The following is a 16,838-nucleotide window of genomic DNA, read 5'->3' on the forward strand; positions in this document are numbered from 1 at the left end:
ACTCTTACTCAAGTACTGGGGTCAAGTACTCAAGTATCTCACAAGTCTGCGTCCTGTCAAGAATGACTGAAAGCCCCCCCCCCACACACACACACACACACACACACACACACACACACACACACACACACACACACACACACACACACACACACACACACACACACACACACACACACACACACACACACACACACACACACACACACACACACACACACACACACACACACGTGATGCAACACAGCTGCCTTCGTGAATGTTCAGCCTCCGCACGCTGCTTCTGTTCAGAATGCTGCAAGTTCTTCCGTTACTTGTCTCACTCCTCCAGAAGTGGGAAGTCTCAAATGACAGAGACCACTCCACTTCTCCAGGCTCATTAACCTTTCATACACCATGTTTTGTTATTCCGCTCATGCACATCCGACATCGGAAACTTTCACCCTTATGGCATATGCTGAATGTCGAGCAATACCAGAAACCCATTGCAGCTTCGGCGCAGCATCTCAATGGGATCAATTAGGTAATGTGTCTTAATATGCTAAATTAAAACTGAATAGCTAATTGATGTCGGTTTTCATTGAGACATTGAGAATAGGTGGTTTATTATCTGATGATATTCTACATCAGATTAAACCACAGGCAACAGCTTTTTGAGTGAATTCATTTAGAAAGTATTGTAATAAGGACCTCTGCATTCACACATTGTGCTGTTCCTGCATCGCTGAATCCTCAGTTTCACCGGTGGTTTGAACTATATTATCCTAAATACTTTAGACCATAATTCATTTCTTACAATGTGGCATGCCATTTCTCCAGGTATTGAAACTGCTCGTTATGATAGTTTCCTGTCAGACCCTCGGGGTGCAGCGTCCCCGTGCTTCTTGCTGACGTTCCACTTTCAAGCAAAGTGGAAATGGTGACAGGAAGGTTACCGTTTAGTGGAAACAACAGGAACATCGCACGCGGAGGATCTCTCAAAAATCAGACACGCAGACTAAACAGACGCGCATAAGACACGTTCTTCAGGAGACAGTTGACTTCTTGTCAAACTCCAGCCTATCATTTCGCTCACCATCTGTCTCTCAGCCCAATTATGACAGCGGTGACGTTCCTCTCGCTGTCGTCTGCAGGAACAACGTTGGCGGTTCCACGGATTCAGAAGCATCAATTATTGGTGCGCTTTCCCCTACAGGGACGTCTGTGTATCCTCATTGGCATGGCTCATCAGCTACTGCTACATATTGTATATTGATGCACGGGCATGAATGCATAGACACAGACACACAAGTTTAATTTTGCAGTTCAGACGATAAATAAATGATCAAATGTGAAAATGAAGCATAGCGCAGACACACTGTCGGTACAGCAGCTACATTGAGGGGTTCAGTGTTAAAACATTTACTGGAAAATTGAGATTTGTCAGGCAATGTACAGATTACACTGGATGATACATTCGGTTTGGTTAGTTTGTGCTGCAGACACAAATACTGCAGAATAAATGTGCCAAATGAGAGTAGACTCAACGGTCTAATGAGACACTTTAAATATGAGAGTACAAAAGCATTATATGCACAGGATGGGCTGTAGAAAAACTGCATTCGCCCACAGAAATATCTAAGTAAAAATAAATAAAAGTGCCTGATAGAGAAAAGGGCTCTTTTATACAAACCTTGGACTGTTTGCATGGGGACAGCCTCGACAGGATGAAGAAAGTTTCTGCTTCACAACATCTTGTTAAGAATTAGTGCTGCTTTGGTCTGATGATTAAGGCCACATAAGATGTCCAGATTTATAATTGCATTCATGACATATATTTTTGGATTTGCCCTGCAGTGTTGCAGCCCTGACCTTAGGTCTTATGTCATCGGGACATTATTTTTTATATTGTGTTAAGGTGCAGAGCAACAATCGGACCTAATCAGTACTTAGATTCTGCAGATTCTGGTTATCTCAAAATAAAACCAAACGAAACAGCTTATCCAGGCCTACTTGCCAGATATTTATGGTATTAAATTCTAACAACTTATACTGATCAATTTGTCAGTGCATTCCAGCATACCTTTTCACAGCTTTTGAAAGCATCCATAGGATACCTATAATTCTCGTTTTATCTACATCTTATTTTACTTTACATAAAGACATATTCATGAGGCTTCTGCTCAAAGCTGCATCAATAATCATCCGTGCATTTGCATTCGTAACCGGTTATTTCAAGGTTTCATGTGACCTTTCCATTATTTTGTTCCACCTCAAATTAATTCCTTGTAAAAACAGAAAGCAGGGGCAAATGAAAGAAATTCAAATTTCAAATGTTCTTCTCAGTAATGAAGAAATAAAACTGCTCTTTCTCGGAAGGTGGAGGGGAGAGTAATTCTGACTTTTTCAGTCCACCAGTGACGGTCGGAGACGTGAGCGAAGAATAAAGGAATGCTAAATGCTAATTGATTCTGAATAGATTAATATTCAGTGAGAGGCTTCACTCTCCCAGTGTGTGCTCTCAGCAGAACTTTCTTTATTCATTGCTTCATGGGAGTTCTCCAGGAAGTTAATAACAAATTTGCTATTTTTAAGTAAGGGAATTTTATCTAGTTTAAACTGATCAAGACATAACCAAGAAATGTTCCATTCAACAACAACAATTTGATTTCTGAAGCTATATAACGTCTAAAATCATTGTTATATATGCACGTATAGGAGACAGTATAATTGTAGCTAAGAGTATGACCCAGTGTGATACCTCAGCTGCAAGATGAAATAATATGTGTATGGAAAGATAAGAGGAAGCATCACTATAGGGTCCTGAACTTGGGTCACCAACCAAGCACTTGATGTTCAATTGTACATGATTTGCATTTTTGTGAAACATGAGTAAAGTTTAGAGTTTGATGATTGGTCGCTTATTCGAGCAAAAAAATGGTGATGTCATGTTAGGAAGAAGAAGAAAAACCTGCATTTTCTTTGTTTTCTGACTTTTTATGCAACAAACATTTAATTGACTAAATGTGAAAATAATTAAAAAAACAATTGATAAAGTAAATAATCATTAGTTGCAGCCCTACAGTGTTTTTTAAATGTATTATTAGACCCGAGAACATCTTTATTATTTGTGCAGTCACACACAGAGCCCCAGCCTACACCTATCAATTCCACTGCTGGGTGAGTAGAACAACAATCTAACCCAGTGAGCCTGTAGCTTTATGCTGAGCTCAGTTTCTAACCTGGAAACAGAGGGAAGGCGAATAATCAGACCCACAGTGGAATCGCTGTGCACGGTAGACTTTTGTAATTGGGTAAGGTATTGAGGACAGTGTAGCTATAGATTTTTGATTGATTCTCTCCATCCTCTCTGCAGTATCAGGGAGCCCAGGAGGGCCCTTAAACACAGTCCAGAGTAACGGGACCAATTTCACACCTCCACAGCATATATGGCAATATGTTTGGACGGAAACACATTGTTTTGTTTCTCAGGTATGAAAACATGATTACACTGTAGCATTGTTAAGGGAATAGACATTACAAGAGCTAAGACCTCACATTACTGTGATTAAATTGTTTCAACATTAGAAAGAACTAAATGGACTACGTTGCTTCGTGTTGTGCTTTTTTTTTCGTTGCGTTGCCAACCGTGACTGGAAATGCAGAGTATAGGCTCGGTTATGCTTCCGCGTAGTGATCACGCAACGGCCACGCAGTTGCTTGGAGACCGTGATGGTTCTGCGTTGGGTTTACGTGTCGAAATGCAATTCAATGCCACACCGGTAGAGGGCGCTATGTTTTTTGTAAAGACTGACCGACCGACCGAGACTCTTGGCGTATATCGTCGTTAGCCTCGTTATAGCCTATTTGTTTACTTTCCGGCTTTAAACATCCACAATTTTTCAGAACTTGGTGTTTTATTTCTTTGTGCAAAAGCGAGAAGGTGCAAACAATAAAACGAGGTGCAAACAATAAAAGTAGTCTATTAAAAGTTTAAATGGCTGTGTTTATGAGTGGAAACCGGATAGCGGTCTCCAGCGGATGTAGTTAGCGGACCAATCACAGCCAATGCCGCTGCGTTGGTGTTGGTGTTGCGTCGCCTCGACGCGCGTCTAGGATTTTTGGGAGGTGCACGTCAGGCCCTTGCGTTGGACGTAAGGGGGGTCCGCAAGGACGTAAGGGGTCCGCAAGCCCCCTTGCGTTGTGTCGACGCGGAAGCATAATTTGGGCTTAAGTCACGAATCACAAATGGGTAAATAGGACGATTCTCCATCAATGTGTTGAGACCAAATATGGAGGAGAGCAGGAGTATCACATCCTTGTTTGTTCAGAAGACAAGCACACATCAGCCTGTGCCACAGCTGTTTCATTGGGAACCATTCAAAGGTACCATGGAAGCTCAGTTAATGGGTTAAATATTGAGCTAATTCCAAGTCAAGTCGCTTTGCTACTGAAACACTGCAAAGGGAAATCTGCATCAACAACGGGTTGGAAATGAATGGAATATGTAGACTGTAGGGCGCTACCAAAAGAAACATCACGCATACAGGCATATATAAACACACACACACGTCTCAAGCACTTTCTTATGCTAAGTGTGTATTTGTAGCCACACTGCAGGTCCTGGGGGAGCTGGTGAAGGATGGTCTACATGAAGGAGAGGATGTGCTAGTGCCCTCTCTTTCCAGGTTAGCCTGGGGGAAAACATCTGCACGGGACGTCTCTGTAAATACATCATATGTGGCATTGGTATGTTTAGAGCTCTTAAACAATATTCCTGGAAATCTGTACACCGCAAATAGAAGTTGAATTCTACAAGCCATTAAAATGTGGACGCTGTGGTTGGTTAGTGCACTGGGTAAGATATTTACACGCACAAAATAACCTGATTCCTGGCAACACATGGGTCGAGCGGAGATTTTAAATGATTTGGAGTTGAGTTTAAGTGACTTCTTTGATCCCGGACAACAAAAAATCATTCTAAATTAAGCAATTAGACCAGAGTGATTTGAAGGAAGGAAGTCTGTTAAGTGGAGTCTCTTTACTGTTGCTTTGATCATATTTAGAGTCAAATAATGGTTGCAAAAACCAGTTATTATGAAACTATTAGAGTGCATTTAAAGAGCTTTAAGAAAAACGCAGATTGCTGAAGAATAATGTCTTTAGGTATGACCGGATAAGACAATCACGCTAACACAATAGATCCCTACTAAAAAAATAAGTATAAAGTATAAATATAATTAAAAATACATTTAAATGTGACTTGTGTTTTCAAGATGAAGGGTATAATATTTATTTATTGTATTTTTCATGTACTTTTCCAGTATTACTTCTTAAGAATGACAATTTCCCTTGTGAGAAGGAATCCAATGATAGACAAAAGAAAAACACATTTCTCTCCAGTGTGGGCTTGGAAGTGTTGGTGGTGAAGACGATGTTTTACTCGGATATAAAGAGGCACTCAGCGACTGCATGTGTGACAAATTTAGTGAATACATTTGGGCACCAGAGGAGTGGTTTTAACAAGGAGATAACAATAACCACAGCCGAGGCTGATATAGATAAATCCGACTGTTTGCACAAGCTACCAGTGGTGGTTCTGTAGAGGAGCCAATTATTCCCAACACACAAAGAAATAAGACGTGCTTTTCCCAGGAGGCTCCTGATGAATCACGTCCCTGAATGTTCATGGATCTCCCTTCATCCGGTGCCTTTAGGACCGCCCACAAATGCATGCCATATTACTCATAAGACAAATAACAGGGCACCATTCTCCTGAACATTATTCCCTCCACGATGATGATCAGAATCATCATCTGGGGGAATAATCACATCGACTACCATTCAAATCAGTCTAGACGTGGCGTGAAACACGAAGTGTGTGGAGGAAATGCTGCTCATGAATCACACAGTAAAGTTATCTCATTGGAATTTTAGTTGAGATAATATTTAATCATTATTTTAATATAGTTTAGAGTTTATGCTCCAAATGTATGGTGGAATAAGGAGCTCAAAATCCAACATTTTAGCAATAAAATAGTAAAGCCAGTGGATATCCAGGCCAAGACTTCCTTTTCCGTGCACTGCACAATGTTTACACTTTGATTAGCAACTTCTGATGTGAGAATGGAGTTGAGAGACAACGTGTACAACCAGATTGTTTAGCCAGTTTACAAGCTAATTTTAAAATTTGCAAATCGAAATCATCAGACGATAGTCAGTGGGTTACAATATTGCGTTTCAGCCAATGCGTCCAGCCTGTTTTGCTCTCTTTGTTGATCTGCATTCAGCCAAACATGATGCCTACAAACGCAAACCAGAACACTTCTGATACCAAAATCTTGTCCTGCTGCCTCTATTTATAGAGATTACACGTGGGAAGAATAATAGGTTACAGGGATTACTAAGGGAACAAATCAAATCTATTAACATATTCCAGTATTTGATTGTGTCTAACAGAAGCTTAACAGAAGTTTAGAGTGACACCAGACCCCAGGGGGCATTGCACCTCCTGAATCCTGTGAGAACGAGTCAGCCTTGATGAGATAAAGACATTGGAAAAATTGATGGAGAAAAGGGACGATCTGCTGCCCGTGGAGATAGACGGGAAAAACAGAGCAAAACAGCTGACAAATGATCATTCTGAGTCCAGAGACAGATACAAACAACAACAACCTCTGCCTCGACAAAGGCTCGTTGTCTCCTGAGGAGAAAGGCAAAAGGATGTGAACACCATGCTGCCAGCACTGAAGAGCAGCTGATGGGACAAAGTGGCAGATAAGTGCTTCCAACCGCCATACTGCATTCAGATAATTTGCAAACAGGGCTGTTTTTCGGTATATTAACTATAATTTTCCATTTCTTTGTGAGCAAGAAAAATAGCAACTCTGAACCCACCAACCAACATCAGCATAACACAAATGGACAAAATACACCACCTGTGTATTATATGCCTTCACCGAAACCAAAAGTTAATAAATCAAAGATCAATATGTATTGATGTGTTAAAAACGGTATTCTAATCCTTTACTTTGATTTGAAAATTGATCTGAAAACAGATAAGCTTGATATTTGTCACCAATAGCCAGTGAAAGCAGTGGGTCAAGGTAGAAATTACTTCAAAAAGGTGATTGAAATTAAAGTAATTATCACTGATAATAATGGAAGAATAATAATATGGGAAAACATGTCTGAAAACAAAGACACATTACAAGTTTAATTTGCCTTTGTGGACTTTTGAGAGTGTGGCAGTTTGTAGGATAATATCAGTGAGAGTATATTGTTATTGTTATACATGTCTGATTTGCTTTCATCTCGTCAGAGAGACAACACGTCACCACTAAAGGTTCCCTGTAGAGTTTTTGACATCGAGTTATGTAACTGGTTTGTTTTACTTGAAAAGACAGACAACCTTGGACTCCCTACAAGACAAGCAAAGGAATTCAGAGACAAATAAACTGTGTAGAAGACAGGTTACCAGTATTAAATGCATATCTATTTTAAGTTTTTAGAAAACTGTCAATGGTGATGAGAGCCAAATTGAAAGATGTTGCCCTCGTTTGAGTGAATGCTTGCGGTTGATGTGTGATTTCAGGATCTGGAATGTGCATCTTAAAAATAAAGCATGGTGCACACACTGTATATGACACACAATGTTAGCAAGTTTTACAACTGTGTACCGATAAACATTTACATGCCCATGCCCGTTGGCTATTCAGTGTTTCTGCGGAACAACTGCTTATAGAAATATAGGACTATATAGAAGTTTCTCCATCTCACTCAAGTATATTTCAGGGTCATTCTGGTCATATTTGCTCAGGGATGAGTTCAGATTGCAGTCTGCACGGTTCCCTCATTATGAAGAAGACATACTGTATATGCAGCAGATTTCTCTTGCATAAAATGAGCACAGTAGAGGAAGAAATGTAACAACAGAAAATAACATCTGTCAAAGCGTGAGCGTTTCAGAATTGAGAAGCAAGACGTGTGTTTTGTGCTAAATGCTGCAGGGACGACCAACTACCCACTACAGTAAGAAATGACTTCAAAGGTAATATTCACCTGATGGTTGATAATGACAGCGGGCTTTCAGATGCTGCAGGGAACAGGGACTGACTCTCTTACAGCTGACATGACCACAAGACCATGCCTTCTTTTCTTTTTTTAAATCCCACAGGGCATTGCAGTTTTTCCGAACAAAGAGGAAAAACTGAAAACGGAAAATGGAACTAAACTGTAGCCAAAACTTGAACTCCCGATGGTGTTGAGTGCTCCACTTTGACTAAAGATGAACCATTTTTAAACAGCACCAAAATCTTTCCCTTCTACTGTAAACCTGCCAACTTCTGTACCCACAATACAACTTAACTGCCTTCAGCTGGGTGACTATGTTAGTAGTGGCTAATGGAGCCTCGCCAGCCTCAAGCAGAGATGAGGAGTGGACTACTGAGGTCCGGTAAGATCACTTCTTTCTAACTTTCAAATTTGTAGTCTTCAAAACCAACGGCGACTCACTTGAAGCAATAGAGTCCTGCAGGAATAAGTCCTAAAACCCAGAAGTTAGTTCATAGGTTTGCACCTCCAGTTCCCTCGTCTCAAAGTCAATCAACAAAATCAATCGACAAAATCAATAGGCGTTTTGAAGGGTTTTTGGTTAGATGCCTGAAATACAATCTGTGGGTAACTTAAGAGATTTGTTCTACAATGTAAAATACATAAGCACATACCCCTTTCATAAATCCGGAAGCTGCCTTTAAAAGGGGGTTGCCAGCAAAATATTATTACAGAATGTCTGCCAACTTGTCTGCCTTTACAACCTCTTTGTTCGATCATGTGACCATGGACTTTATTTATAGTTTTGTTTCTTAAAAAATCATAAAATTGCTGTTCATTTGTAGATTATCTTACATTTAGGACATTTAGCAGACGCTTTTGTCCAAAGCGACTTAGAAAGAAAGAAACCACAACATATCATTGCCGATAAAGTAAGAGCTAAAAAATAGAAACAAGTGTTAGGTCCTCGTCTAAGTAAAGTATAGCTGTTCAGCAAGGATACCTTAAATACAACAGTGCTATAGATAAGAACATAGAAGTGCTTTTTTTTTGGGTGGGGGGTGTTAGTTTTTTTGCAGAACAAAACCTAAAAGTATCGTCAACATTTGTTTGCTGCAGAGCTCACTTCCTGCAATAATCCGCAATTAAATAAGGATTAAGAAAAATCCCATTAGCTTTTTATCAAGGGAACCAGTGCGATGCTAACTTCCAGATTTAGCCAAGAAAAATACATCATCCCTGCACCTCGCTATTTATCCGATTTTACACATCTCATCTTTGTCACATATGCAGCAACACGCCCTGAGACATGTAAACAGACTTTGTCTTAATCTGTCAGCTCTTTTCTTAGCTACATGTGTACATCAAGACAACACGTGGCTTCCTGCAGCCTCTGTGTTAATGACAGTAATCTGTAAAATTACAGAGGATACCGTTCCACTCCATTAGTGTCATGTGCCCTCCTTTTCTCCCTGGCAATTTACTTCCCTTTAATATCTTTTCATTTACTTAACGAACCAATCCAATAAAACCGTCATATTAATGATGCCTCCCTTCTCTTATCTGTTTTTGCTTTATCACATGATTACTTAAGAGGCACAGAATGGTTTCCTCAATGGTACTACAATCTTTGCAGACATTTTCTAAGGGTCCTATTGTTTCACATGGAGGAGGGGATAATGGAACATAGTACTTCTACAGCCCTTTTTAGAGTCTACATTTCATTTCAAAGCCCTGAAGGGGGAAAAAAGCGGTTCAAAGGGGCTGGCAGCATAATGAATGACAGTAGTCGCTGCCAGGACGAACAATCCAGGTGTCACTCAAGCAACAACGCTCTTTACACGGACTTATTCAGCCTTGACAAATGAACAAGGACTGTTTGAAAGTCACTGAGCTGAATAAGGCAGTTAAGTCTTAAGCCTCTCTTTTTTTTTTATCTTTCCCATTTCTTTAGTTAGCTCAGCGAGGTCCCAAACCTCAGCACCTTGGTTAGGTGCCCCCACCCTGAAGTCCGACTCATACTTGAATGGTTCAAAATTGCTTCTCGGATTACTTTTCAGAAAATCCCTCAAGAGGACACTGGAGCAAATTCATTTAATTTGCATGCCTGTCTCAACAAAAGACACAAGCAAATTGTTGGAATATTTTAGTTGATACAAGTGTGTGCGTGTGTGTGTGTGTGTGTGTGTGTGTGTGTGTGCGTGTGTGTGTGTGTGTGCGTGTGTGTGTGTGTGTGTGTGTGTGTGTGTGTATATATACGTGTGTGTGTGTGTGTGTGTGTGTGTATATATACGTGTGTGTGTGTGTGTGTGTGTGTGTGTGTGTGTGTGTGTGTTCTTCTCTAGCTGAACCACATCACAGAAATATAAACTGACCATGTTGGAAAGAGCCATATTGATGCAACGTATTAGTCCTAATAGAGCTGGAACTAGTTGTGGAAGACATTTGGACATTGTTTGGTAAATCATCCAATCACGATTATGTCAGCAGCAGGTTTTACATTTAGAGGGTGATTTCAAACTATAGTCCAGTTGGCTTTCGAATGCAGGAAAAAACATTTCTGTTTCTTTCCCACCCAGTTTTTCCACATATTTCTAAAAAGTCTGAACATTTTACTGGTGTGATTCCCGAGGGATTTGGGGGTGTTGTAGTCCTACTGTGACGAGCAGCTAATAGGTGCCATATGTGCTTAAAGTATTCTTTATCTCATTTTGAGGGAGTTAAGTAAAAAAAGAAAACTACAATATTTGTTATTTACAGGTGTACTCTTTCACATATTTTCACAGTGCCGGCAGGAAAACCAGGGAGAAAAATTACACAGACTGATAACATCAAACTAGACAGCGTGCATCTTCGAAGCATTCACTCGATCCTCGCATCCCTAGTGATTGATAAAATGGCCGCTGGCACAAAACTATTTGTCCCATATCTATAAATAACTCCCCTTCTTAAATTGTAATCTCATCCCGCCTGGTCTTGATTCAGAGCGACAGAGCAACAGAGGATAAAGTTTGAATCGGATCAATCATATGTAGATGTGACATTTAACACCAACAGTAGAGTCCCGGCAGCTGGAGGATTAAAGCCATGTTTGAACAGTGAACAGGCAAACTCCACAGAGCGTCCCGCGGGACCAGTTGGCTCGCAGGACCGCGATGCAACACACTCGATGAAAGAGGCCCAATAATTTTGTGCGTTAATATAATTCATTAGTTAAAAATAACACCTGCTAATAGAATGTCTGAGGTCCTAAACTTTAAATTAAACTTTACAAATTGATTTAAGCAGCTCATTTTGATTGCACAATGTATTCCGTTAGGAATTAACTCCTCCGATGCCTTTTGTTTGTGATCACAAAGATTCAGACCGGAAGATTACACACGATGATTAAGATTTTTAACAGGTGTGATACACACAAACATTCATAGAAACTATAGATAGATTGTGGGAATAAATTTAAAAAACATGTTGGAGATGGCGCCTTCAGCAATAACACAGAAATAGCCAAATAGTTCATACCTTACTAAGGTGAGATGAATCTGAATGAGATTCTGGATGTGTCAAATCCAACTGATTATGAGCCAAAGAGTACATTGGCTAAATTCTATTACCATGCGTGGTGTTTTAAAAGTATAATAGTTATAAAAATAACAGTCAAATTCAATCCCATTTCAACATAAGAACTTTTCATCCTGACACTGCATCCATCAACAGAGATTAACGCTTATCATTGCGTCATAACAATAACTCTGTTACAATAGAATTTTTGTATGTGTATGATGCGTTTACGCCACTGTGCATACATGTGCGTATTGGATACGTTGGGCTTCGATGGGTTCAAATGAGGAAGATTTCGTCAGTGAAAGAACAGACATAATTTTGTAAATTATTGAAGAAGAGTGGAAACTAGCAATTGAGACCATAAACTATTATTTACTGAAATACAAAATCAAGTTTAAAAGGCACCCCGGGCTTGGCTTTACTTTTCAGAGCTGTAGGTTGCAGCATTGATCCTTGTGTCATGAGTTACAGCTGAAGCAAACAAAATAAATATGTACAACTTACTTAGAGACACAAAAACTTCTGCATGGAAAGCATCCTCAGGGCCTTTACTTTACTGTTTAAATTCAGTTCTTCCACCATATGATGGCCGGTTTATGCGTATGGGAATAAATTGTTTAATGTCCTTGATGAGAATATTTCAAACATCGCCAGAATTGTGATTACTATTCACATTTGCAAATTAATTATTATTTAACCTGGCACTAAAACTTTCATGCCCCCATGACTTTGTCCAGCAGATAACCTTTCCTGACCTTTCTGAATGTATGTCACCTTTATCTAAAAGTCTGCTGATTAACAGGCCCTGCGGACGAGCATCTGTGCACCGCTTTGCGTCGCCCATGTGGACGACTCGGACAAGAATTATGAGAGGCAGCACCATATGTCCCAAAGATAAGGCTTCATTCTCCGTCATGCTGAGGAAGATTTCGTGATCACTGTCACACCATGCGACCAAATGGGACAAAGGGAAACTGGTTTTATATTCAGCCCCTAACCTCTGTGCTGGAAACAAACTTCAGTGCCCTGGAGCGAACAAATGTCCCATCGTCTGCCTTTCACAAACCTTTAGATCTCTGTGAATGTCAGCAATATTATTACCAGCCCCCCCCCCCAATCCAGTCTGAAGGCCTGGTCACGGTGCTCGAGTCAAATCCCATGATGCCAAGGTGTTTGTCATGTAGCCCACCACTAAAGAGCCAAGGCAGAGACGAAAAAACACGCCGGGGTCGATCGATGGTCTGGGCAAATATCAGGCCCGACTGTGGCGCGGCAACTTAAAGTGTCTGACAGACAGAAATCATTCTGCCATAACAAGCCAGGCATGCTAAACGCTGATGAGCCTGTTCGAAAAGGTCTCACCACTTGGGATATTCAAAGTGTCAGCCATCAACAGCACGCTTTGTTCACGAAAAGAAATCCATTTAGAACCCGTTTGTGCTGCTTCTGTTAAATGTGAGCCACGCTTTGGTTGAATTTTATGCAGTGATACATTTTAATTCAAATGTTTTTGTGTTTTGTATTTAGTTTATAATGTTTCCAGGCCGTTTGTTACACAAATATATTTCAGATTTATATTTCAGTTGTGTGTGCTGGGTAGACGGCATACAAATATGCATTTGAGGGTTCGAGTCTGGCCGAACTCACATCATGGAGACATCACGCCCCATCTCTCCCCTGCATTTCTCCCTCTCACTATCAAAATAAAGCCGAAAAGTTCTTCTTTTGACCTTCCAACTTCCTTCAGCAAGTCAGCGTGCACTGGTTGGAAAGATATAAGAAAGCTCATGACAGGTAATAATCCTTTAAATGCTCTCTTTGAGGGCTGAAAAATTCCTGGATTTGCCCAACAATATATTTAGTTTGTCGCCCTGTGAATGTTGATATGTAAACATGTTCAGTAATATAACGATTCAAAGGAGACTAGCGTCCACTTTGATGGCTGTGTAAGCTGACCTCGGAGAAAGGGTACGTGCCGCTGGCGTGCAGCCAGATTTAAACAGCGTCCAAGCAGATGGCAGAAGTAGCCAGACAGGACACACAGACACATTCCTCCAACGGAAGCGGAGTGATCGAGACAACCTGTGGTGTCGCCACCTGTTTTCAGCACACTGCATAATTAAACCCAAACACAAAACTCTCGGCTCGTCACAATGACTCACTTTCCCAGCATCCCTCAAGTATAGCATTCGTTGAGATCGTTCATCATAATGTGCTAAAAAGGAGCTGGGATTGTTCTCGTTCTTTCTCCTCCCGCTGTACTTCCTAACAAACACCTCCAGGGGATGTGAAGAGAGGATTTCACGACAGAACACTTTATGGATATGACTCAGATGTGCATGTGACGATCGCGAGGGTTAGATATTGATCATTTACTTGCTACCGCTTGAAAGCCCACCTTAGAGTGAGCAGTGATTCATCCTTTCATACACACATGCGTTTAACATCGCACATTCACTTTCCTGTTTCATAAAAATAAGCACACAGGCTCATGATGGTTAATGCACCTGATGTAAAATATTCCACAATGAGTGGAAATAGAAACACTGACAGCCCACAGTCTATATCTGGACGCTGTGTTTTAAGAGCACTTTGTGTGCTGACTCAACATTGAGGCCTTAAGCCTGATGCTGATAATGCTGGGTGTGTAAAGATACAGATATGTGATGCACACATAACTTCTGTTTTCTTCATGTAGATAAAGATATTAAATGAGATAAAGATATGTCATTTGAATAAACAAATAATCGGTTATTTAAAACAAAGGGCAGAATACCTTGATGTGGAGCTCCAGTCGTGGGTAAACTCTTCTTACTCCCAGGAGGACAGAGAAGAAGGTCCTGTGGGGGAACGAGGTAGTGACCACATGTGTGACTCCGGGAAAGGAAAAGACATTAAAGCCGGATGTCTTATAGCTCTGCAGAAGTTCCTCGTCGGCCTCGTTTTCTCCCTCGCTCAGGATACTGCCGACAGCATAGCGGCACTGTGGTCCCGGCACCTAGAAGCAAACATGAGAGGAACGACTTATTAAAGGTCTTTCAGAGAGAAGCTATAAACAAGATGGAGTGACAGATCAGTATTTGACTTTTCCCCTTTTCCCTGTTTGTTCCCGTTCTAAATGCCATAATCATACAGAGCCTCCAATATGACAGCAGCGATACTGACAGAGTCATGCTTTTAAGCAAAAATGCAATGTGGAGATTTCAGAACCATTACTAATGTGTGAATGTTTTTGTGCGGGAACATGGACTGGATACGGCATTTTTAGTCTAGAAACTGATTCAGGCTGGCATGGGTGTGATATGATGAATGAATCTACTAAGTTACATACCAGCTAGCTCTCTAATATATTTATTAACATCATACTGTGCAACAATCATTTCTGGCTATTAATTGACAAAGTATTCTGCGTGGCCCATGAAAAGTGATTTTCCTATTTGGCCCACTTGCCATTGAAGTTGTTTGCCATTCACAACATCATCTCTTCTCTCGCCGGTCAATCTCCCTTAAAAACAAATGGGGAAACTCTGAAATGTCACCTTACCTACAGCATCGACTTCCAAAGTCTCTAAAGGCCGGTGAGTTATAAACACTACGGATGTAATGTAAGGTCATTTTATGAATAGTGCATAGCATATTATATAACACAATGGGATGTAGACATCGTTTTGTCAGCCAGGTGCCAAATTTAAGGAGAAAATATTCTCATTAATTGGAGCTCTAATTGGATCATTTGGCAGTGTGGCAATTATTGCTCCTTCCCTCTGAACACCCTAGTGCCTATTAAAAAGAAAAAAGAAAAGGGAGACGCTCTTCATAAATGAATCCTCCTGGGATAGCCGAGACTTTCTCCCCACTGTGCTGAGCTGAGCATCGCTGAAGGCTCAATAAATAAGCTGGAATGGCCCAATTTGTCCATAAACCTATTAATGCTACGCTTCTAGCACAACCACTGTATCTGAGAAAGCTTATTTCCTCCTCGATTCCTCACATACTGTATATATACATAAATTATATACACACATATACATACATATATTGCATAGATACACAGGTACCTTTGTACCTATGCAATATATAGAATATATTAGGGGTGTGAATCTTTGGCTTCATAGCGATTTGATTCAATTCGATTAACAATACAGTAGTTGCCGATTTAATTCAACAAAAAACAATTTTTTTTTGGAACGATTAGATTCGATTCAGTAACTTGTAACCAAAATGATATATCCATTAAATAAACATGCAATAATGCGAGTGAGACTATCTGTTTTCCTCTGAAAGGGGAAAAAATAAAGAGACCACAGAATTACTTATTTAACATATTTATTCTATAAAAGATAATATTAATATTTCTAATATTTTATGCTGAATACAAAAATGTAACGCTCAGTTATTTCTAACATTTTTCAATAGACTACATGCTGGCAGGGGAGAGTTTCTTAAACGTATTAAAACATTAATCATAAATTATAAATAAGAATCATGATTCATACGATTAAACACATACATATCGATTATTGGTGAAGCCAAAACGATTCATTCTATGTATTTATTTTAGCAGATCGATTAAGTTGAATCTATAGGACTGACAATCGATTCATCGATGCATCGAATGAATCCTTACACCTCTAGAATATATAAATAGTTACAATATTATATTCTAAGTACCAAAAGTACATTTGGGAAAAACTTTCCATATGAGGATATTTTTGACACTTTGGATGCTTTGGGGCTCTCAGTGGGGAGTCTGAGCCAACTGGATTTATTAATCATCACACGACTCCACGTAGGGAGTCCAGAACAAAGAAGCAGCGCCAAAAGCACAAGCCTCTGTCCACAATCTTTGTTTTGCTTCTCTGCACTCATCAAGGCACAAGTGTGCTGTCTTTTTGAGGTTTCTTCAAAAACTGACAGCTCATCTGAAGAAGAGAAGTTTCCCCAAAAAAAATTCAACTGAAGGCACAACGGCTTTCTGTCTGTTATGTGCATTGCGGGCTGAATTGACTTTGGTAAGGCAACAAAGTAAGAAAGGCAAACTATCTTCAGCACGCTCCGAGAGCAGCGAGTATCAGAGAGATTTTCCTCATCCAATACATATTTCCTGACTGGCCCCTGCTTCACGCCAAGCCCACAGCTGTTATTGTCTTGTGACCCAAAACATGGGTCTCTGGAGACGGGCAGACATGTGTCATTTCACCACCGTTTCACTTGTCACGCAGCAGACAATGCATGTCTCAAGGACT

The 16,838-nt window shown here is 40.3% G+C and overlaps 1 protein-coding gene across 2 annotated transcripts in view; it reads right to left on the reverse strand.

Annotated features, from left to right (window-relative positions):
- tex264b (testis expressed 264, ER-phagy receptor b) overlaps nt 1-16,838 on the reverse strand; it is a 31,337-nt gene that overhangs the window by 11,571 nt on the left and 2,928 nt on the right. For both annotated transcript variants that reach the window (XR_014598456.1, XM_084029516.1), the window contains exon 2: nt 14,369-14,590. Coding sequence is in view for 1 of the 2 variants with exons in the window: in XM_084029516.1 (XP_083885642.1) it covers nt 14,369-14,590 (222 nt within the window). In the remaining variant the exon portion in view is untranslated. The remainder of the gene's footprint in view (nt 1-14,368; nt 14,591-16,838) is intronic.

Source organism: Eutrigla gurnardus, assembly GCF_963514095.1.
Source record: "Eutrigla gurnardus genome assembly, chromosome: 2".
Classification (NCBI taxonomy): Eukaryota; Metazoa; Chordata; class Actinopteri; order Perciformes; family Triglidae; genus Eutrigla; species Eutrigla gurnardus.